This window comes from Onychostruthus taczanowskii, unplaced genomic scaffold (assembly GCF_017590055.1).
Source record: "Onychostruthus taczanowskii isolate IOZ18803 unplaced genomic scaffold, ASM1759005v1 scaffold80, whole genome shotgun sequence".
Lineage (NCBI taxonomy): Eukaryota > Metazoa > Chordata > Aves > Passeriformes > Passeridae > Onychostruthus > Onychostruthus taczanowskii.
The window spans coordinates 392017-417506 of NW_024505893.1; the positions used below are offsets into that span (position 1 = coordinate 392017).

The following is a 25490-nucleotide window of genomic DNA, read 5'->3' on the forward strand; positions in this document are numbered from 1 at the left end:
TCCTTTTCATTGTTCCCTGCAATTCTGGCCAGCTTCAACTCCAGGCAAGCTTTTGCTGCATGAATTTTCTCCCTACAGTGGCAAGCAGCATCTCTGTATTTTTCCCATGTCACCTGACCTTGCTCCCACTAGGCACACACTCTTCCTTGACCCTGTTTCTCACATACCAGGCCCCTGGCCTGAGTGTGGCTACAGATACTGGGTGCCACTGGTTTTCTGCTGTGGACAAGCTCATTGCAAATTCAGTGTTGACTTTGACAGGTTTTTGGTTTTCTGAGGAAATCCCTTGAGATACTGTGTGGATATAGAACACATCTTGGTGTGGGTATCACCAAGAAGGAATGAGCAGGGAGCCTCAGCTGTCCCACCCACCTTTGTGCCACGTGTCCCAGGAGGGATGGCTGAGCTGCCTGCCAATGAGAAGGGACCCTCAGAGCCACAGGTGTCACTACTAAGTCAACATATCTGGATAACCTCAGAAAGAATCAGTTCTGTTTCTTTAGGATCTCACGGCACTCCTGTGCTTCAGCAAACTGGCCACCCACACAAGGTGGCAGGGAGGATGGAGAGGAGCAAGCCCACACTGATCCCAGCCATGATTCACAGATTTGCACCGACACACTGTGAGCCCCACTTTGCTTTGTTTGCCTTTCAGAGCACCAGGGGATGGATATTGAGGCAAAAGCCAAAACACAGTGACTGTTTCTAGTGACAATGAGTGCTATTGTGTGGTGAAAAGGGTAAATTACTCATTTTTTTTTAACTTGCTTTCATTGTTTTAAATAATTGTAAAGCATGGACACCACATGCTTTTTGTTGCTGCAAAACTACAAATGAGCATTCAAAAGCAACCCTCTGACAGGGAGAACCTGCCCACCTAAATCACTAATTTCAGTGAAACCAGAGGGGTAGTGTCCAGTGGTATGACTTAAGACACATCCTTGCTAATTTCTAAAATTTTTTTTAAAATCAGTTTCCTCCATAACACCACTATTTTCTGGATCACAAAATTTTACAGAAAGAAAAAGCATTTTAGTTTTTATTATTTTTGAGAATTTTTTGCTTGTTTAGGATGACAACGTGTTTCTGCTTACCACAATTTTTAAAAATTATTAATGGACTGACAGTTCTTGATTACCTGCATCCCCAAATTGATATGATTTTATACTGAATCCTCCCTTCCAGTCTACAACAGGCTTGAACCTGACCAGTTGGTCTTGGGAATTTAGGCTCTGCCTGGAACACCTCTGGCACGCACTGTTTTGCAACACAAGCAACACCAGGAAAATAGAAGAAAGGAGGGGAAGGAAAACTGTACCCATTTCTGCATGAAACAAAAAGAATATAGCAGAGTCTAGGAAAGGCAGGCCACATTTAGAAATGCTGCATGTACAGCCAGCCAGTCCTACAGGTGGGATGAATGCCTGCAGCATCAAACCCTCTGGCTCCCAGAGGCTTTCACTCATTTGTCATCTAAAGGAGGCACCAGATTACAACTGTTTGCTCTCTTGGAGCAGTTCATGCCATGCTGAAGTAGCAGATGGAGGCTGACAGTCAGGTGTGACTTTGGAATTCCTGCAGCTCAGTCCTGAGGCTGATCAGAATTATGAAGCACACAAGAACAATCATGTTAATAACCTCCTGTGCAGACAGGATGCTGGAACTGTCATTCCATCCAAGAACTTCCCTTTAAGGCAGCAGGAAACAGCCCTCTCTTCTCACACACACCCTCCTCAAGCATGGAGATCATAGCAGAGAGCAGCAAAGCATAATTTAACCCAGAAAAGAAAGAAGAAGTGGGGGGGAATGTTGTTTTTTTTGTTGTTTTTTTTTTTCCCCCCCAAGGTATACTTGGTAGGGGAAGCCTCACAACCATTTTACTGCACTAAGTGCCAGATGACACTTGCTCCTTTGCTAGACTGCTCTGCTCAACAGTCACCCAGATATTCCAGGGGGTCACAAGTTATACCATAGAAAAGATGCTCTGTATCTGCATTTGTTTGTTACTAAAATAAAGCAAAAAAACAAGGCAATATATAAAGAAGTTTTGGCCAGTTAATTAGGAATACATCGGCCCAATGTTCATGAGCACTGACTTGAGAAAAGTTTCAGAGTGTTTTATTTTGTTCATAGGCATTTAGTTAAGGCAAAATTTGAATGTTCAGCCATAGAAAAATATTCTTTCTACTGCAGTCTTTTGACTGCAATGAATATAATAATATTCCATGTAATATGGGGTAAGAAATATTTCAGTCACTGAAATGGTCTTTACCATCCTTTTTCTGAAGAAACTTAAAAATGACAGTCAATAATTATGTTCTCATGTATAAGAACCCCTTCAACCCTTGGAGAGATATTCATCACCTTGTAGAGATATGATTAAAGTCCCCATTTGAATACTTTAAAACTTTCATTACATGAAAAGCTTTCATTACACAGCCCCTAAAAGAACCTAAATTAAGATCCTTTTCCACAAGGATCAATTTCAAACTGGTGGACACCAACATTCATTCCAATCTTCTACTCATTTAAGTTCTTAAACATCCCTAATGTATTTTCAATGCAGCAATGAAACAAATCAAATAAATACTAAGAAGGAAATATGTGACATTATTGTTGCAACTTGAAGTTAAGTTTTTTTTTAACAGACTCCATATTTCCTGTGTTTTCACAAGAAAAGCAGTAACCACTCTTCTCCACAAAGAAGTTTAAAAAATTAATCTTTTAATTTTATGCTAAAATTCTGTGATTCATCTCCATAGAGTAGCTATCTCATTCCTATTAGTTCACCCAAAACACTGAAGTAACTTCTACTGCATGAATTATCATAAATCTCATAGCAATTGTTACTTTTATTACTGTTACTTTACCAATTCTTGCATTTTCTCCTACACAAGACCAACACAGATAAAACATCACAACTTCAGCAATGCCACCAGGATGGTGGCAAGGAAAGGAAAATGTAACATTAACAAAAACTTCCAGAGAACTGGGTTTGTTCACCCTTTAGGAAGGCAACAGAAGGGAAACTCTCCGCTGGTCCAAGCGACATAACATGAGTGCCAAGAAGGGATGGAGCCTGACTTTCCTCAGAGCTTGTCCTGGTTTTGTCTGGGCTGGAGTTCATTTTACTCCTAATAGCTGTTACAGTGCTGTGTGTATTTAGGATGAGAACAGTGTTGATAACACATGAATATTTAGGCTGTTGCTTAGTAGTCCCTACCCTAAGTCAAGGACTTTTCAGTGTTCTCCTGCTCTGCCAGTCAGGAGCTGCACAAGAAGCCAGGAGGGAGCTGTGAGAGACTGGAGAGGTTGATGTTTTTATGGTGCACGTGTGTGGAGCAAGGGCAGGTTGGGCCTTGCCCTGGCAGTGCACCCCTAGGGCCAGCATCCCAGCCTGACAGAGCTGCCAATTGTCACACTGGAGAAAATGCCCCACACACCATCCCTGGAGCCCCTAACCCAGCTCCTGAGTAGCCAAATGACCAGAAGTCCCACCTGGGAGAAGGACCCAGGAAGGCCAGGAGGTATTTAAGGTCAAATACGTGACAAGCACATGTCTTGATCCTATCTCCTCTTGGAGTTTCTATCACCCGAACATTGCTGGACCCCAGGAGCTGGTAGCTGTATGTGTCCTTCTCTGTATCTTTTCTGTCCTTCTCTTTCTCCTTCTTCTAATTCTCTCTTTTTGAGTAACTTAAAATCAAATGGGGTTCAAGTTTGTGAAGGTGAGTGGGCTAAGCCAATGCTTTGAGAAGTGTTTAGTGTTGATTGAATGCTGCTCCTACCCTTTTGCCAAAGTTCTCTGATTTTCTAAAGGTATCAGCAAAGCTATTATGTTGTTTAGACCTCTTGAGAAGATCTTGTCAGTGTTTCTCCTGTGTGTCTAAATGAACAACCACAAGCCCTGTTAAAAGCTTCATTGATGAGTTTTTTGGGGCTTTGCAGGAGCACAGCTGGAACAGCTGACCTGAATGGGCCAAAGGGATACTGCTTACCATGGGATGTCATGCTGGGTATACAAACTGGGGCTGATTCACCAGGAGCCACAGACCACTGCTTGGGAATGTGCTGGGCATTGCTCAGAGGATGGTGCATCACTTGCACTTCTTGGGTTTTATTCTCACCTTTCATTTTCTTATCTCCCTTTTCATTACTACTGTTCTTGTTCTTATTTCAATTAATAAACTGTTCTCATCTCAGCCCATGGGTTTTATATTTTTGCACTCCTCCCCACCCCATTGGGACAGGGGTGCTGAGAGAGCAGCTGTGTGGCACGTAGTGCCCACCAGGGTTAACCCACGACAGAGGCACACAGAGAGGCACTGGGCATGAGCTGCAATATGGGAAGTTCCTATTAGATGCTATTTCTTTATTCCTCCATGAGGATGGTGAAACCCTGGAACAGGGGTTCAGAGAGGCTGTGGGATTTCCATCTCTGGAGGTTATTCAAAACTTCACTGACAAAAGCCCAGAGCAACCAGGTATATTTCTTTTCTGCCTGGAGCATGAGACTGTACTAGAGACCTCCAGAGGTCTTCCCTGAGAACCTAAATTTTCTTCTGGATCTGTGTCACATACTGGGAAAAGCCCAAGTGCTTAGGTCACTAACCATAACATAACTTGTTTGAGCACTTGGCACTGCTGAGGTCTCTATGATATGCTCAGCTATGGACATGTAGCTCTACAAATGCTCTCACTGGTATTTGGAAAGCTGCAGTTGTTTCTCAGTGCTCTATATTACAGTGTACATTTTACAGCTATCCTCTTCTTTATTTGCCTGTCAGTGTCAGGTTTATCAGCTTATCACAGGTTTTGTATTGTGGGGATATTGAATTCACTTCTGTACAAATATTGTAAAGAAATGGAGGATTCATCAGGACTAGAAAATTAAATGAGAGTTATTTTCACCATCTAACTTTTTTTGGAAATGCTGCCTTTAGCTTGGCAGAGCTGGCTCACACAGGCTTCTCTCCTCTGCAGTTACCGAGTTTCATCTCTGGCCAGACAAACCAGCCAGACTTCAGGGACTTGTCAACTCAGTTGGACAAAGGAGTTTTGCACATGAAAGAAGACAAATTCTCTGCTGGAAGTAAGGCTTAAATAACTGCATTACTCAACAGTAATCAGCTAGTATTTAACCAACTGGGTTAAGCTTGCTAGTGCTCCTGCAATAAATCAATGAACTAATGGACACAAACCCAAAAGACTGGTCCTTGTCCCCTAATCAGTTAAAGGTAAAACTGCCTGACCTTGCACGGCGTAAGTTCCTCTCATTGTTTCCCAAAACTAACAACTTGAAGAGGAGTACTGATAACAGATCCCACACAGGTCAAGGCACAATACTGCTGTAACAAAAATTCAACACAATCTCATAGAAGTGTGGTTTAAATCCTTTTTCAGCCCTGCCATGACCTTCCCTCACCCAATGGCACCATAATTAGCACAAAAATCATGTGTAACAAATGCCAGTTCATTCAAGCACTTCCGCATGGAAAAATGCAGTGATGGGTAGAGAGGCTCAAGTTACAGCAAGTCTGTCAATCTGCCACCCTGTGATGGCCTAAAAGCCTGACAAGGGCAATTTACTCTGCTTTCTAGTCTTTGCAGACAGCTTGCTTACATCCACATAAAAAAATATTGTAGAAACACATAAACTGTGTCTACAAAAGTAAAAGAAACTGAATCACAGAGCATTAAGGCACCATTTTAACACAAAAAAACTCACATGTAATAAAAGTAATGTAATTCACATGTATGTAATAAGAACAAAAACCCCTAGGACTAGCAAGTAAGAAAAGCAAGGTTCCTCTTCCATTATTTTGCCAGGAAACTCTCATCTATCCAACCCCAGCAATAAAGAGGGAACAAGCAGTACAGGATCTGCTGTAACAAAATCAGGTACTCAAAAACTACACTGCCTGTGACCAGGCTGCATCTTGCACAACTACTCAATATGCAGAAGATCTCTGCACTGCAGAATAATATTAATCAGACACAATGAAACTGGTTACACTGAAAAGAAGGCATTTACAAAGAAAAGAACACACTGAAGAGAGCTCAGCAATATCTGGCAGCCAAGAGAGATCAAAAGCAAATACTCAGGGCCTTGTAACCTCACACCAGGGCAACACTGCCACTGCAGATGAACAGAAGACACTGCTCAGCACAAAAATAATCTGGCCATTTTAAATTACGATCTGGTAGGCTGCTCCAAAGAGAATCCCAGCATAGGAGACTGAATGTTGTGGCTACATTCATCTTTAGAGAGCCTATGGACCAGAAGGCATACAAACTGCACTCTGTGACAGATCCTTGTGCAGTGCTCTGCTCACACAGGACCCCAGGGTGCTCCCAGAGACACCTACCAAGAAGTGGGTAAGGACTGGGAGAATACCTTTGAATTCAAAGCATGTGCTTCTGAGCCTCACCAGCCCCAGATGAACATCTGGAGAGAACATGATTCCTGGTTTGGCACCAAAGATACTTTCCAAACCTCTCTCTGCAGCAGCCCAGTGGATTTAATCAGGGACACTGGTTTACAATTTCTGCAATTAAGGTTTCTGTTAGAAAGGCAGACTGACAGGGACAGCCCAAGCCAAGCACCTCAAAAGCTATACCAGAGCTGGTCTCACAGAGATGTGGCATTTTGATTAACCTCAAAGATCTCACAGATAGAAAGCTGAGTCTGGGCAGTACTGATGCTCCTTTGCCACCTGAATATTGCTCCACAGCAAATCCAGCATTGGGAAAAAAATCACAGAGAGAGCAGGCAGGTCACTGTCCATTTGTATTTCAAAGGGTTAGAAAATCATTGAAGAGATGGATAAACATCTGCTCATCCAGATGTGACAGTACTCTCCCTTCCATATGTTCAGTGACAGGAAACCATCACATTTTTTCTCCTCATGATTCAAAAAACCAGGAGCCAGAGTCCTGATTTATAGAAGCAATGAGGTTTTAAAGAAAGCCCCCATACTACCTTAAACCATCACAACTACCACGTGTCAGTGCTCCCAGAGTGGCTTTGGGTCACGTAAGGTTTCCTCTGAGCAAACAGACCACGAAGCTCTATTTCAGGAGCATACCAAGCAGTCTCCAAATCCTAAATGAGAGTCCAAACCAACAAATGCACCCTCAGACAGGAGGGCAGATTAGAACTAACCCAAAGCAAAATGCCCCAAATCCATGAAGTTTATAGTGTAAAATCCCCAAACCATATCTTCTGGAGATGTATAGGCATGAGCAACTGCTACCCACTGATCTGCAGGTACTGCACTGCTCACTAATGGAGACATTGCTTAAAGAGACTGAAACACAGAAAACCCAGCCAAAGCTCTTCTTGTTCTCTGGATATGCAAGTTACTCCTTCACTTAGCCATACAGATCTTATTTACATTTACTTTTTAATGTACGTGATCCAAAGGCTTGTCTACACAGCAAAACACTGGCAGGTCCAACTAAACCAGCAACTTCCTCTGCTGGTGACAATCTGCAGGAAGTGTTTTGTCAGTGCAGCTTAGGCTTGGTTTCAAAATGCCTGACTGCAAAGTAGAAAATCCCAGTATGTTAAAATTGTGTGCAAATGGTACAATCACACAAACTTAAAGATAGTTTTACAGTAGTGCTTAAGGTAATAAAATGAGGACTTGGCACAAAAATAGTATTCTGGCAGAGAAGCTGTATTCATGCACAAATTCACTGTACAGATGTGCACTAACTATCCCTGAAACAGTTTCTGACTTTGTTATTGGTAAGATTTTCAACCCTAGTAGTGTAATTCTCTACTAGCTTCTCTAGGAGCAACAAGACAATGTAAAGCAAACACTGCTTCACAAGGATTAAAATAAAAAGCTATCTTGTGGTGCTCTGATTAGAATTGGCCAGATAGAGTAGCACCAGACAGAATGTCCTGAGCCCAGCAAGTCCAGCCTGGACAAGGAAATATTCTACAGCAACTTTGTGGGATCAGGTTTTGATTTTAACTAATAAAGTCTATGGAAGGCAAGAAAAAGAGACAAATATTGCTAAAAACTTCTTGGGTAAAGGTGCAACAACAGGACAACTAAGATCTTCAGCTTATGACCTGCTGGAGCAAAAAAATTCATAAACTGACTTCTGAACTGTGTTTCACGCAAAGCATAGAAGGGCACCATTGCTGGTGTTTCAAAGACCCAAGACAGTGAACAGATTTGGAAGTTTGGTCAGAAGACAACTTATGATCCCTGTAAGCAACATGCAAGTTAGAAAGAACTTTGCCTTTGGGAAACATAGTAATATCTAAACAGATGCAGAAAACACACTATACATTCAGAAAATTCAAATCACGTATGAGCAGAACAAAATGACTCTACAGAGCAGGTGAGAGATACTGACATGGCAGTGATCTCACACAGCCAGGCTCAAGTACCTCAGAGCCATTTGTGTTGGAAGGGACCTGTTGAGATCATCCAGTCCATGCCCCTGTTCAAGCAGAGACAGCCAGAGCAGGTTGTCCATGGTCACAGCCAGCTGGGTTTTCAGTATCTCTAACCATCTCTCTGAGTAGCCTGCTCCAGCACATGACCACTCTCAGAGCAGAAAACGACACATGGTGTTTATCAGAAGGTTCAGAGACTCTCTACAAGAGTCCTTACTTGACTGGCTCCCCAGCTGCTCTGTGGGGATTGCTAGTGCAGGAGGGACATTGTGAGGGACCTACCTGCAGCTGTGGCTATTCCACAAACTGTCCCAGAAAGCCTAACTGATGGCAACAGCCTGCAGTCCACACCAACCAGAGCTACTGCACTCAGAGGTCAGGCTGTACCCAAACCAGGTCTGCAGTATGGGCCAATGGCCAACCTTCTCTATCCCAAACTCTGCTGAATTCTAGCACCTGCAAGATTCTGATCACAAGCTCTGGAAAGCGCAGCAGCTCATTCATTAGTCCCTTAAGGTTGGTGTGACACCTAAATAGAAAGCAATGAAGCTGCACTATTTAAGAGGGACTGCAATTTTCAATTCCACCAGAAAAGTACAGAGGAATTTTAGACAATATTATTCCCTTGCTTTTCATCTGGAAATCCATGAATTGACTGTATCACCTAAGGTAATACCAAAAACTTATTCTACTCACCAACTGTTGGGAAAAGGCAGTATCTCCCTTTCTGAAATGTTTCTCACCTCTTTGCAACACTCACAGTAAAAACACACACAATACGTGATTCCCCATGCTCTCAACCCAATTTCTTATTTTAACTTTATCATTTATTTCAGTAAAGCATTTGGGGATTAACCTTCAACGAAAAAAAGCTAAATTCCTCACAGAACAGCTTGATTTGTAAAAACATGGCTGAAGTAATGTGTCATTCTTACGTGCAGGATAGCTGACACACAGCCAATTCTGCTTCTTCTGTCTTTTTTGTCCCTTCCCTGAATATTTACTAACTGCTTTGCCAAGGGGCTTTTCCTAGTTCCATATACCACCACTCCCTCTCCTCAGTTACCAGCATCATCCTGTACACAAATGTGGGTGTTTATTCAAGCATTTGGTATTCTCAACAATCTTCCAGAAATAAACACAAGTATTAGTCAACATCTTGCACATTTTCTGATGCTAGTCCTGGTTTAGTGATTGCAGGTCATGCTTTTCAAGCATTCCCTGCCCTGGATGCAGCACCTATTGGCAGTGGCCAGCATGACAGCATTGTCTTGTGGTACTCTAAAATCCATCATTCCATATAGTCCTACCCTCACTCAATTCAGAGCAGTTCCAAGTGTACAACAAACCAAAAAAACTGTCAATCACAGCCTTACTTGCCCTCATGGCAGTGTGTCCAGACCTCAGACAGTTGCTCTGCTGCTCTCTAGGAGCTTGTGCATCCAGGCCTTTCACAGATCAGCGAGAGTCCTCATAATGACCTGGGCTGATTTCTTCTTTACACAGCTCAGCTGCATCTTTTACAATCCAGAGTATTCAAAAGAGGCCTTATTGGTCCTCCTCTTGGGAGAGCTGAAATGTGGAAAACTATTTGACCTTCAAAAATAATTCACTGGCTTTTACCTAGAGGCAATCTGTCACAAACATTGAGTAACTCATTTCACAAGGCCTGCAACAGTCTCACCCTTGAATTCAATTCAATCTCTGGAGATTTTGTACAAAGGCGAAGGTATAGACTCATAGGGCCACAAGATAATCTCTGAAACATGAGCCCTGGTGATAAGGATCCTACTCACTGCTTCAGCAGGTGTTTCCTCAGCCCAAGTGGGAATCCTGCAGAAAGGAACATCCCTAAAAATGTATAACACATAAACTGTACCTGGCAATAGCTGGCTTTGCCTTAAAAAGGAAATCCATGCACGATGCCCTTCAGCCAACAGCAGTTCTCAGTTCCTCAAAGGCATATTTAGAAATTCCTCGTTTACATCCCTCCATAGCAATCTTTTCAGTAGAAGCCCCCCTCCTTCAACCAGGAGCAACTGCATCAAGACAGCTCCCTTCCAGCCTCATTAAGAATAGGCACACCACTTCATGCTTTGCCTTCAGGACAATGAGGTACATGAAAAATTAGTTAATATTCAGTTTCCCTATACCTCCTGTTGTCCACTTTTTGCATTTCTCTACTAGTCAACCATTTTACTTGGAGACTGTCATGCTTCAGTGCTCCATGTCCTTTGAGAGGCAACCTCATTTTTTAGTCAGATGCTGCTCCCTTTATTCCTTATTTTCTAATCAGTATCACTAGTGGACCAATAGCTCAGTCTAAGCCTCCTCACTGTCCTTATATTCTGGCAAATAAAATAGCCCGTGTTGTTGGATCTCACTTGAGTTGCACCATGTAACAACTTTCTGAGCTGGATGACTTAACATGATATATAGATGGAAGCTGAAGAGAAAACTATAAAAATCATTTGCAACTTTGAATTTTAATTGTTAATATGGACAGTGATTTGTAGTACTTCCAAAGGGCTTTTTGCCTTACCTTGCAGCTTTTTCAGGACAGCCACTTCCATCTTGAGAACTTGCTTGGGCTGCTGAGCTGATTCCACCTTCAAGGCCACATTCTCACGGGTCAGCAAATCCATTGCCTCATAGATCTCCCCAAAGCCACCTCCACCGATCTTCTTCAGCTGCAAAAGTACAAAGGGGTTTGGTACAATGTACACAAGAGGGAACAGCAAGCTGCCTCTCACAGAGCCTGCTCCTCAACTGCGTAGGGAGAACAAGCTTAGCTCCCAATCTGTGCTGTGCCTGAATCCCTTCACTGCACAGCTTGGCAAAAATCCAGCTACCCACTTGACTGTGCTATGTATAAATTCTTTGCTCTAACAACAAAGAATGAGCCTAGCAAGCAATGGCAGGTGATGCTTTTAAAAGCAAATAATAATGCCTATTGCCTCCATGATGTTCTTGCCAAAATTCAAGGAAAGACCCTTCAAGGAGATAGCAGAACCACTGTCCAGACCATGACAGATGCAACTGTCATTCCCCCCCAACAAAGACATCTCTGCAGTAAAACATAACCATGGTAGCTGGAATTAATCTTTCAAGAAATAAGTTAAACAAAGTTTACATCTCATTCAAAGGATTTTAAAAACAGAACAAAACATCCACTGGAATCTTTTACAAGATGCTTTACCTGCTCTGGTAGTGAAGTTACTTCAGTGTCACATTTCAAAGAACTGCTAACAGCACTACCTCAAAACATTGTGTACAAGCCACCAGTACAACTCCATTCTTTCTCAGTCTCTTTTTCTCTTTAGTTTGAAACCCAACCAAATTATGCTTTTTGTGTCTCTGCAAAATTAAAGAGTGTTCCACAATAGGAATCCATTACTTCAGTTGACAAAAACATAAAGCTAAAGATGTCTAAGTTTCAGCATATTTGATATGTACCTTGTAGAGACAGATTGTCTGCCTGTTCTAGAGTAGCCTCCCATTCAGAGAGCAAGTCAGGATCCTCTGCCTTTCCTGGAAGGTGATTCCTTGATCCTCCTTCTGCTGAGACTTGACAGCATATGTGCACATAGTTATAAATAATCATGTATAATAAAGACTCCTTATGTGTTGCAAGAGTCAATGTCTATGCCAGGAAAGTAATTTTATATTTGTTTCTCTTAGATATATTTAAAGCCTACTGTGCTGCCCAGGAGGAAATTCAGGTTTACAGCAGAGATAGATCAGGGCTCCTTGATCTGCTTAGCACTTGCTCATTGAGCCAAGCTGCAGCACTTCCCTTCAGCATTTTGTGTTCCCTGTGTTAACAACTGCTTTGCAAGTCCTGAGTGCCACTTCTTTCCAACATCAGCAGTAATACTTAAGAGAGGAAAAGAAGTTTCAGTCAGACAGATAGTCAAACATGGATCTTACACAATATTTAATGAGGTTTAGATGATATTTTAGTGTCTTCTGTACTACCAAAGGCTTGTCCTTTGCATCTGTCCAGTTTGTTGAACAAAGGGCCCTGCCTACCAAGAGCAGGGTATTTTCCTCCCAAAGGTGAAGCAAAATAATTTGCTTTTCTGGCTCCCAGATCAAGAAAAACAGTTCCACATGAAGAAGTGTTTTCCATATTAACAGCTTGACAGCCAGCCTTGTCTCTGAAGCTATTACTTCATAACCCTTTGAAAGCTGCTGTCCAGAGCAACTTCTTGTCATTTTTCCTCATGACCTTCCACGGGGCTAAACAAACATATTCATGCAGTAAACAGCCAATAACTAGGTCACCACAGATTATTCATAAATTATTACAGTGCAGCCCTACTTCCACTTGGAAATTCACACTAAGTGAGCTGGCTATTAAAAATCTTTCTTTCAAAACAGTGCTACATTCAGCATAGCAACAACACGTCAGCTAATACCTCAGGATTCAGTACACAAGATATCTTCTGTTGTCTGATATATTAATGAGAAAGGGAAAGGGACAGTAAAAGCTACAGAAGGCAAAAAGGTAAACTGGGAACTGCAGGGACAGTATTGAGACTGCACACCTGGCAAAACAGCCAAACTGGAAGACATACAAAGGTCTACAGAGAAACAAATGGGAGATCACACGAAATCAAGATCAAGGCTTCTGCTGAATCAGAAAACTGATTTTATACACACATTCTAGCCAATGGAAGGCTGTCAAAGCTGCCTTTGTTTCCTTGCATCCTTGCTCACACTCTTATGGAAATTATTCTCTGGCATACTTTTCCCAGCACACCAGATGGTACCATCTATTCAACATCACCACTAGCACTGCCATACTTCTTGAGTTTTCAGCAACATGGAGAGGCCATCAGCAGCCATCTCCTTTGCTTTGTTCCAGAGCAAGCTGTTGTAAGTCAAGGTCTTGGCTGAGGTCAGGGGCTTATGTCACATCCATTGACTCATAGTCTGGGTGCTCCATGGGAGTTCACTTTCTAAGGTGAACTCGGGACAACCTTCTGTTGGACACAAAGGAGAGATGGGCACATACCACTCAACAAACCCCAAACCAGTAACAAAACTGCAAACACCAAGTCAAGGAAGAGAATTAAACATCTAACCAGAATCACCTAAGTGGTCATCATGAGTCATCAGCCCATGTTAAGCCTCACTGCCTTGGGAATGTTCTCTTCTGGTCCTGCTACAGCCCACTTACTGTTATGACTGGGATACAGGCTGTCAACACCAGCAGGATTCATTCCACCTCACTGCAGGAGCCCCTGTGTGAGCTGGGTGTCCAGGTGTCAATTCCAGGCTGTGGCATCAAGTGAATAGTTCATCTGATCAAACAGGTAGGTATTTGGACTTGGACACAGACAATCAGGAGTTACATAGGACACAGATGGCTCCCTTTGAAGTCTCCTTTAAATATTCTGAAATATTTTTGATTTATCCTGAAAAAGACTCTTGTAGCACCATCTTCCAAAGCTTACTAAAAAAAACCCCCAAACAACAACAGCAACATGCAGCCTTCTCACTAAGCAAAAATCAGTACTTTCAGACACAGTTCAAAAAACCAAGGCAACACACAACCCCAGCTAAAAATAAGCTTGAATACAAATTTAATCTTTTATTCCAGAAACATGTATGATACCACTGCTCTGAACAAAGTCTGCCTTCCAAGGATATTATATAAAGACTAGACCTTCCCAGGGTAATATTCCAGGACCAAGGCAGGAATGGTTTGGTGTCAGGATTGGTGGCAATGTAAAGAAATGTGCACTCTAAATGCAAAGGACCAAATGGAAAGCCAGCAACCTTTAGTGAACTCAGCCAGAGTCAAGGCTGTCATCCACAGGCTTCAAAGATCTGACAAGGTCAAACAGTGACCACTGTGGCTGTCTTCTAGGAGCACTTGTACAGCCAAGCCTGCAACTCCTGCAGCCCAACTCAATGGGCTACTTGATCCAGAAAAGGCCAGTAGGCCCCATCTGACTTAACAGCTGAGGAAGAGTTGACCCTTGCTCACCAAACTCTTCAGAGAACTCGGCCAGCCACATGCTAAATCATCTGAAGACCTGTGAAAGCCCACTTAAAGCAATTCAGAGTGAGACCAAAACAGGCCCTAAGTCTGACAAAGAACCTTCCTTGCCCCAGGTTCCCTCTTGGAATAATAAATTGTCTTTCTAAACAAGACAAGGTAAAGAATCCATTAAAGTTTTGTGGGATTTCTGGCAAGGTTTCCAAAATAAACTGGAGAGCTTCAGATCAAGAAGCTCAGAAACCTGAAAGAAAATAAAACATGGATTGCACCTAGGAAAAGAACATACACATGTACAGGAGTCATCATTTGTGTTCAAAGCTCAGTGGAGGAGCTGCCAACTCTCTCTTGCTAATAAGTGTCAGTTGTGAATCCCCAGTAAAAGGGATTTATGTGAAATAAAGAGATGCATCAAAATTCAGCTTTAACATCCATACCCAGTTCAAAGCAAGTACAAGTTACATTTCACTTTGTTCCCTCCCCTGAACAAAACTGTTCATATCATTCAGAGCACACGTGGATCAAGACCCTCTGGGGACTCAGCAAAAGTCATGTGGTTCCAGTATTGCCTAAATTTCATCTAGTCAAAGCATCAAAAATATCTGCAAGAATGATGACAAAAAAGAATACTTCCAAATCTGCAAGTTTTGATAAAAACCATAAGCACACCCTGTCCATGTCTTTTTTCATAAATAAGAACAAAAATGTTACTGCTGTCAGACAGCCAAACTTTACTGACTTCAAGTGACAGGAAAATGAACGACCAGCAGGCTAACTGCAGAGAACTAGCATCTTAATTTGTCAAAGCTTTGTCAGCCAGCAGAAAGGAGGAAAGAAGGAAAGGAATTCAAGGAATATATTACACCAATCTAAAATTAGAAATCGGCTCAATAATGGAAGTATGCCAGCACTAAGAGCTACAAGGTTCAAGCAGATGCCCAGCCAGAGACACTGGGAGGACAAATTACACAAAAGACCTTCTGGCAGTTGCACCCCAGCATCACATAAATATGTCACACACCTGCTTGAGCAGGATCCATCACCCACAGCAAAGACTGGACCATACAGATGGCACATTCTGGGCTAGATTCAGAAAGATCTGTGACAAAATGAAAAAATGCTACTCCTGATACTACAGCTGTATGCTGACTTTAAGGTATAGTCCCTTTTTCCTTGGTGACTTGATCCTACACTGTCCATTTTCTTGGGCCACCAGAAGTATTTTCAGAGTTTTTCCAGATTACTCCAAGCCCCCCAGAGCTTGTGGTTCTGACTTGTTCCACACCAGCTTAAATAAAGGGAAAGGCACAGAAGGCCTGCCTGAAAGGAAAGGGTCTGCACTTCACACTTTTTTTTTGGGGTGGGGGGAGTGACTGTTCAATGAAGGTTCACAATGCACAAATCAGCTAGCACATGGTCAAGTTCCCAGCTCTACTCAGAACTGGGAAAAAGGATTTCTCATTGCTATTTACAGCCTTTAGCAAGTCATGTCATTTCTCAGAGCCTTCAAGTGGGGCAATGACCTCACTGCAGTATTTAAGGCTACTGTGAGACATTATAAAACACAAAAGGTTATTCCTCTAATTAGAGGTAGTTGTTGTTAACAATACAGCTGCACATTTCTATCTTTTCTAAGGCAAAGTTAGTGGGTAGAGCTTCTAGTGGGCCCCAGTCACAGATTCATACAACAATGAAGCACTGAATCCCATACTTAAAAATTGGTTTGAAATGTTCCCTGTAAGCATCACCAAGCTTATTTTAGACTTTATTTGGAGGTTTTGGTGCTTGTAGGAGTTCTGCTGTTGCCAAGAATGAAGTTACTTTGTTTAGACTGTTACAAAAATACTCCCATCATTTACAGAAGTTTTAGCACTCCTCTCTATGAAGGAGAAACTCCAGGATTGATGAATAGGGAATGGTACAAGCTGAAGTTAGCCAAGGTAAAGGAGAACAGAGAATCCCAGAACCACAGAACTGTTTGGGTTGGAAGAGACCTCTGCAGATCACCCAGTCCAACCCTTCTGCTTCGACAGGGTCACCTGGAGCTGGTGACACAAGGACCCATCCAGGTGGGCTTGGAATGTCTCCAGAGATGGAGACTCCACAGTCTCCCTGGGCAGCCTGTTCCAATCCTCTACCACCCTCGATGTAAACGAGTTCTTCCTCATGTTAAGGAGGAAGGAGTATTAGCAATCATGCACCTGAAGCAAAGGCATCAGCAGAGTGCTGAAATTCAGCTTGGCAAAGAACACGCACCAATCTGACCAAATTTCAGGCTCTGGGGAAATTTCTATTTGTGCAGGGAGAGAGAGATATAAAAGCTGCAATCAGTATTTTCTGAGACACTGGCAAGCACAGGGCACATTTCAAGTCCCGTATGTCAGCTAACCTGCCCATGGATCATCCCTCCAAAACAAGCACATTCTCCAGTCCAGAGCTGCAGGAGCACAGCAAAGCTTTCCTTCAGAAAGCTTTGGGAGGGGCAAAGGGGTTGTCTCCATTTTGGTGTCTAATCACAGAGAAAACTGAGCTTCTCCATCTGCTCTCAAGAAGCCAGGAGAATGAAGAACAGTTTGAATTGCTTAAATATAAATAGGCTGTTCAGCAATTGGCCAGACAGAAAAGTGAAGGCTGAGGAGAATGCTGAAACAAAGTGAAGAGAGGCAATGGGGAGCAAGAAGAACAGGGCTGGGTCTAATGAAAGGATAAGATTTTGTCTGAAGTGGGCTATTGAAAAATAACCTATCCACAGCCTGGAACTGAAGGGAATTCAGAGTCCCAAGCTTCTTTAGTCCTCTGCTCTCCACACTCCACTGCAAAACTCACAGGGCCACTGTAGCACAGCCAGTCAGCATAAAGAACAACTCAGTGCTATTACTGCAAATCACTTGTAGTTTAAATTAGCGAGGCTTCTGCTGGGAGTTTAACAATTCAGAGAATACTGGTAATTCTAGTTAAAAATTGAGACAATGGTATACATGGGATTTAAATGCTTTTTCAGCATTTTAAAAGCAAAGCCGGTCCAGCTTGCTCAACAAATGAGATAAGAACTAAAACTCTTAACATATGATGACATCATTTTAAGAAGTATCCCACTAAATTTACACAGAAGTTGAACCAGCTAGTTAATCATGGACTTTCTGACTCTTGAAGTAGCTGACATTCCAGCCCAAAACATTTGGTTTTACATTATTTTATTGTAATGCAATCTATTTATAGTCATGTCCGCAGTATTCTTTGCCATAGTAATTTGAAATCTAATTTCCTACTAGAACACTATTCAGTCTGCTGCAACATTTCAATCCTACATAAAAATCCTTGTCAGATTTAGCCTTCTGAAAATACCACTCAAAAACCCTTCTTCCTGCAGTATCTTGCTGACATGTCAAACCCTACCACTCCACCGTTGCTTGCAGAGGCCAGGATTAAGCAGGGAAGTTGCTGTACCACTGCAGGAGGAGGAGGAGGTTTGTTTGGGCCACTGAAGCCAGAGCTACTCACCACTTTCCAGCGATCTTTGACCACGTAGTTGGTCGGGAGAATGTCGACCTGTTCCCCTCCACCACTCATGTTTGGTTCGTCCTTGATGACTGCTGCTAGGCACTGCATTTGCCAGCCAGAGAGTATTTCAGTAGCTCCCAGTTTAAATGAGCCATTTATCTGGGGGAAAAAAAGGGGCAGGGGAAATGAATGACAAAATTATTGCAGGTCGCAGTACAAGTACATGCTGCATTTCCACAGGTCTTGCTTACGACTAAATCAGAACCAGCCTCTTAGGAAAGAAGGCAAACTCACCCTGCAAACACCCGAGCTCACTCCATGCATAACCTGACAGACAAACCCTGCTCCAAGTCAGCAGCACAAACTAAAGGGTGACAACCACCAGCTACACCATGCAGGAGTCCAGGGCTCTTGGGCTTGACAACACAATGAGAATCCAACACCAAAATGTTGCAAGGGCTCTTATTGTTACCAGGTGAAGAAGTCTTGCTTTAGCAGAGCAGCTGCTACCTCAGCAGCTTTTATGGCTTGCACTGGATGACATCCAACACAAATCAGAAAGGTTTGCCAGGTATTGCATTCAATAAGCCTAAAAAGTCTGAATAGGGTAGAAGGACTGTACAGGGCCAGGGTTACAGACACATCACTGTAATGAACAGCCAAGCAGAGCAGATGGGGAACGTCAGAAAAGGCTTCAGCCAGGCACAAGCTAGTCCTCCTCATACCCTACACACAGTGCTAAAGATGAGCAAATTAAAATACAGAGAGATAACTTGAGCCTGTGGTGTTCATCTTGCCCCTTTTTCCTGCTTTTATATGGAGCTCCATATAGCCTATGTTGATATTAATTGTAAGGGTTTTTTGTTATAAATCTTCAGCAAAAATGACTTTCAGAAACACATTAACTCGGCTTTTCTAGATGAAAATGAATGAAGCAGGTCTAATAAAAGATCTTGCTCAGATATTTTACTGGCTTTAGAAGTAGGCTGTATCTTTTACTAAGCACGGATCTTGGCAATTCTATTGTCATTCCCCAAAAATATTATCTTCCTTTCTAAAAATGAGTGTTACTGTAGCACTGTGTTGCAAACTTAGATTAACAACATAAATACCAAATTTAAAAAAAAAAATTAGAGCTGGTCACTCAACCATCACATTTCTTCAGGTTCAAAAAAAAAGGCAAAAAAGTTACCAGTTAATTATGAGCTCAAGTAGAGAAAATAACTCATTCCCTAGCAATAAAAGGACTGAGAGGGAAGGCTGTGAAGGGGCCAACATGCAGTGTGCACAAGGAAGCAGCAGACAGAAGTATGTCAAAAGTGCAAGACAAAGGATGATCAAACAAAACATGAACAAAAGATCTCAAAGAGATCTTATAAAAATCTTCACAAAAGAAGATTTCATTCCACATATAGAAGATAACTACATGAAAAAAAAGAGCAGCAGACTAACTCAGCAAGAGGGCTGCTGAGAAATGTTCAATCCAACATCTGCTAAAGGACAATAAAAATAATAGAAGAGAAATAAGAAAAAACTGGGTATTAAAGAGATTCAGAAGAAAGGTGCTGCAAAATGTTCCCAATTCTCACTGAAAGAGTCCTGCATCTGTATGGGGTAGCTGTGCTTTCAATCACTGGGTACAGAAATAAGGAACTGGAATGAAAAAGTTCCTGCTGTGTTTGGCAGCACAACATTTGTGCTTCTTCTTCTAATGAGCAAGTGGAATGTCATTCCCAAGTTCCTTTATGCTCACCAGAACACCTGAACTGACCATCCCTAAGCTACTAGTGAGCACTGAGCACACAACCTCCCTGCACATCACCTCAGGAGGCGCAGGACAGAGAACCTCTGCAAAAATCTCCCTTAATGTTGGCTTTTCTTCGGTATTTAAAGAAAAGTTAGTTAATTACAGACTTCCCCAAACTTTTAACATTACAAACAATAATAAGACACAGAAATAAGTATCCCCTCCCTACTGTTGAAGGTCTCCTCACATTACTTTAGTGATGCACGTGCATAGTGAGATTTCAGTCTGGTGACTGTGGTGGAAAGTAATCCCAAGGAATAATTTTAGAGGAGAGACTGAGTGTGAAAGTCCACGAGCACTCAAAGTCAGGCAAAGTACAATCGCTTTCCCTGGGCCAATATTCCACTTTCCTTTATCAAAATTTTAATACATGTGTACAAAGACATCATGTCTGTTAGTTAAAGCAATCTGGCTTTGAAACAGAATAAAATCCTCCTGGGCAATACCATGAATAGCAGCCATTGGGCAATATGGAATTTCAGAACTAAGTTTACAGATATGGTCTCGTATCGCCAGTGTAATGCAGCCAAAGCAAATGCCAATTTAATTATAGTCTGAAATTAATTCCAAGCTGTTTTAGATCACAGTAGCAGCACAAATCTAAACTTTATTCCTGAGGTAGTACAAATACTGCAGAAACATGCTCAGCCTGTGGGCCAAGCATTAGCTACATCCAAAGCAAGACGTAACACATCAACCTTAAAACCCAGGAGGACCACAAGGGGCAAAAGAAGCAATGAAGGTATCTTTGTGCAGAAACCATCAGCACAGAAGGGAAGAGACAAGAGAAGGCCAGTGGGAGAGTGGTAAGGCAGTACTACAGCAGAGAGCATCATTTCTGCATGTTAAATGCTACCCAAGCATCTGAAACCCAGACACTGCACCAGTACTTTGAAATGTACTGACCATTGAATATAAAGAAATATAATTTAAAGTACAGTGACTGTGAAAACAACAACTTTCAGTTTGCCTCTTCCTGTAGGATATGGACAAGACATCAAGAAATTCTTGTACCCCTGTCCCAAGAAATCATGCAAGGGAGTGAATATAAAGAAATATAATTTAAAGTACAGTGACTGTGAAAACAACAACTTTCAGTTTGTCTCTTCCTGTAGGATATGGACAAGATGTCAAGAAATTCTTGTAGCCCTGGCCCAAGAAATCATGCAAGGGAGTTGTGCAAACCTAAGATACTCTAAAACTGCCTTCCTAGAAACAGCAAGTGAAGCACAAAGGAAAGCAGCTGAGAAATAAACAGTGACAACAGTATGACCAAATTCCATCTCTTGGCCAACCTCAGCATGAAGAAGCATGAAATCAGCTCTTCCATACTGATTATCTCCTTCAGCCAACTATATAAACTTTACAAACACATAAACTTTATAGCTTTATAAATTTAGTCTTGGCATTTATAATAAAAGAAATGCAAAAAACACCCCATGTTCACCAGTTTACTGAAGGTGGCAGACAGCAGTCTGAGAAGTCATTTTATATGCCTTTCCAGCTTTTATTCTCTATCCTAGATACCTATTCTTAGCCAGCTCAGGTCAGGATACTGGCCTAGATGGACCTGTGGTAGGACTCAGTATGGCCCAAGCTGTGTTTTGGTGAGGACTGTATTTTCAGCAGAAGAAGTGTATATATATGTCTTCTTTAGCTCTTCAAGGTGGTCAGAGAACAAAAAATAAAGAATCAATGGGAAAAAGTCTCATATACACAGCCCAACCAGCTTTACAATGTTCTCTTTCATACAAGGAAAATTTTAAACAGCTTTATTGAAATAAAAATATTTCCTAATTTTACAGGATTATAGCATTCTTAAAATTACACTTATAAATACCAAGCACACCCTGTAGGAATTCCTAATGAATATATGAGATCTTTCCTATGTTGTCTTGCTTCAGTCCAGTGTACCACAGTTGGAGTGCTCAAAATGCAACCCACTCACATCAAGCTCAAAACTCACCAGACACGAGGTGGTTATTGAACAGCAGAACAAAGCTAAGGAATTCTGTCTCTCACCACCTTACTAAGGGTCTTAATCTCTCTGTGGAGGAACTGCAATATACCACTTCATTTCAGGACACATCCTTAGCTCTGGAAGTCTACAAATTAGAACGATTTAGACTGCTGTAACCCATGACCCTCTTTACTCGATCAAATTCCCCACCATGAACCAGCTCAGGAGCACGATCCACCCTAAGAGTGGATCTCAGATGTGTTACGGAACGTTGATGTAAACTACAGCTTTATTGTGTGAGACAAAGTCAGATAACTGCAGAACCAAAAGAAGTAGCCCGATAAACTGCAGTCTGGAAATCAGGTCAATCTCCCTGTCCAATACCTGCATGAGAGGAACAACCAAAAATTAGTTGTAAACAGAATTTAAGCATAATTTAGCTGAATGAAACAGATGGGCTGGGGAATAAGATGAGACTCTAACAAGTAGGACTGAGAATGCTTAGACAAAATCCAGTGGAGTTTCCAAATGCCACTTCTCAGCAGCACTAGGGCTCAGTTAATGGCAGCAGTAGCTGCATGGGCTCGGTGTCCCTCACTGTTTTCCAATATCATCTCCTTCCAACACACAATACCAACCATAAAAATTAAATCACTCACATTGAAACAAATAAAAACCCTTACATCTTTGTACCATGCACTAGCATTCTCTTACCAGGGTAGGAATGTGTATAACAGTACAGGAAAATAAGTTGATTTTTAAAATACACTGCACTGGACTAACAGCCCCTCAGCCCTGGGATACACCATACTCCCTGCTGAACTTGAAACAGCAATGAAAAACAAGCCATACACTGTTAGGGTAGGTCTGACAGCAGGAGCTCATAAGGTTCTGAATTATTCCTTGAAGCCATCTCCCTTCTCTGCCTGCCCCTGCTGCAGCAAACCCCGCTTAGAGAGCAAGCAGTAGCTGCATGGGCTCAGTGTCCCTCACTGTTTTCCAATATCATCTCCTTCCAACACACAATACCAACCATAAAAATTAAATCACTCACATTGAAACAAAGAACAAACCCTTACATCTTTGTACCATGCACTAGCATTCTCTTACCAGGGTAGGAATGTGTGTAACAGTACAGGAAAATAAGTTGATTTTTAAAATACACTGCACTGGACTAACAGCCCCTCAGCCCTGGGATACACCATACTCCCTGCTGAACTTGAAACAGCAATGAAAAACAAGCCATACACTGTTAGGGTAGGTCTGACAGCAGGAGCTCATAAGGTTCTGAATTATTCCTTGAAGCCATCTCCCTTCTCTGCCTGCCCCTGCTTAGAGAGCGGGCTCAACTCCTGTCAGCTGCAGCCTAAAGCCTCCTCTGTGACATATTCTTCTCACAAGCAGAGAATGGCACCAGCCTTAGAAATTCTGGACTTGCTGCTCACAGCATTTCACTTCTGTAAAAATCAACACATCTAAAGGTGAGGTTGCAAGATGCTGGGACTATTTTTCATCTTTGAATGGTTTTTCCTTAATGGTTTATGACCATTAAGGAGCAACTGGGAAAAACAAACAAAAAAAGCTGCAATCAAGACAGACTGCAATCAATCAAGGTCCAGATTCTCTGCTAACACAAGGCTGCACTGAGCAGAACATACATATTAAACACAGTAACAGATGCACCTTGACAGCATTATTATGGCTACCCAGTTGCACAGCCAACTGAATTATCACTGCCTGCGCAGTGAAAGTAACAGCATAGGACTAGAGGAAATCAAACAAAACCCCCAAACAAACAACACCACACTGCCAGAGACAGCATTCACACACATTACGGAGCAGTCAGACACACCAGTGATTTCTGTGCCAAACCCACCTATCTGCAGGGAGAATCAGCACAGGTAATTATGACAACAAATCATTAGGAACGCACACCAGATAAGCACGCCTACACTGCCAGGGGTTTATGTGATCCTAATCCTCCCCAAATACATCTCAGCAGTACAAGCAAAACAATGGGGAGCAGGACAATTTGAAAGAAAAGTCTATTATTATCTTCCACCAATCTCCTTGACAGAGTTGCTCCAAATTTGAAACAAGCAGAATATTAAATCCAACTCCAGGAAATCCCTCTGATATCATAACCAGCTCAACCTCCACTAATTTAACAGGCAAGCATTATGGTTTGCTTACCAATGAGCATTTAACTGCAGCTTAAGTATCTGTACCTGCAAAATCAATATAAATCACTACTGAAAAGCTTGAGTAGTCTGCTGGCAGCCAAAACAAACATATCTGAATAAAAGCAAGAACTAAACATAGATTGTACTTATGATATCAGACTCAACCTACACCTGACACACAAGGGTATGTTGTCATCACCTGATCGTGGACCAGAGCGTGACCAGATCCTCAGGTAATGCAGAATGTCCCATCAGCCATGTCCTCTCCCTTCTCTCTGCTTTTGTGCAGAGCCTGTTATTCATCTTCCATCAAATGTGGCCATTCCAATCAGTTTTCAGAGTGGTCAACAGGACCTTCCTTGAGTCCTTTTCTTGAAGAACAGGATTTTATCTTGAAAAAAACACTCAGGCACACAGCAAACTGATAACATCTGTTGCTCAATGGTCTTATTACAACCTATTATGTCAGGTTATTAAAGGGCCCACAGCCTAAGATCAATCATTTTAAACCTACATTCCAGAGAAAGCTGTGTTCATCTTACCCATGCAAATTTTTTTTTATGGTAGATGCAGTCATCATAACCATGAAGTATTAAATAAAATTGTAAAAAAATTCTTTAGAGGTTAGGAACGTAACAGTAAGTTCCTGATGAGAGATGTCATAATTTGATCCAAATTCTGGAAGACAGGGTATTTTGCTAGGAAATTCATGTATTTATAGATTTGCCATGTAGACTTCATATTACCAAGCACTTTCATAATAAAAATTAGCATAAGTGGGGCAACTGCCACTTGCTGCACTGATGTCATATCAGACTAAATGAGACTAAATGGGACAAAATTTTTTCAGTCTTCAAGCCCAATGCTGATCACAACAGATATTCTATTTGTTATTACACATAAGAGGTTTCCTGGGACTGACAAAAACATGACAAATCATGCCAACTGTTATCACTTAAATCAGCCTTCCACAGCCCATTTTCCCATTTTTGTAAGGAACTCTTCCCCCTAGTTGGAGCATGCTCAGGGAAGCAGGTTCATACTTCCTCTTCTGCCTGCAAATCTACATTTCATTCTAGTTCAATCTAGTTTCATTCTCTGATCTTCTGTCTCATCCCTTTTAGTTTGCAGACAGCTGGCTAAGGAAACTTTCCTATTTGACCATTCAGGAACCACTCAGGGAATCCCACTGACACCACTGGACTTTTGTGCCCTTACAGGCTGTGTTCCTCTCGTGCTCTTGGTGCCCCCTGCACGTGCCTCTTGGTAAATGGGGATATTTGGTCTGGGGTGTTCTCCTGTTTTATTTGGGTTCCACAGAGCCTCTGGATGAACCAGCCAGCCAGCCCTACATGTCCTCATGACCTTTGTTTGGCAAAGGGGTGGCACCAGTTCATGGCCCCTTGCCTGGGCCTCCAGACATTTCCTGCCACCCAGGGCACAACCTGCAGCTCCCACTGCAGCTGCACACCCAGCTACCTGCACCAGGTGTGTTCCTCAACAGTTCTTCCTTTATCTCAATTAATCTCACCTGCTAATGTAGTAAAAGAAAAAAGAAAACAACTTCGAGGCATTGAACCACTAATTCTACAACATTATTACAAATAACA

The 25490-nt window shown here is 42.1% G+C and overlaps 1 protein-coding gene across 1 annotated transcript in view; it reads right to left on the reverse strand.

The window, feature by feature from the left end:
- Positions 1-25490, reverse strand: part of TTBK1 (tau tubulin kinase 1) — a 109223-nt gene that overhangs the window by 71769 nt on the left and 11964 nt on the right. The window contains exons 2-3 of the mRNA XM_041424071.1: positions 17931-18089; positions 10962-11109 (exon numbers count right to left, since the gene is read on the reverse strand). Of these exons, the coding sequence (XP_041280005.1) occupies positions 10962-11109; positions 17931-18038 (256 nt within the window). The 5' untranslated portion in view covers positions 18039-18089. The remainder of the gene's footprint in view (positions 1-10961; positions 11110-17930; positions 18090-25490) is intronic.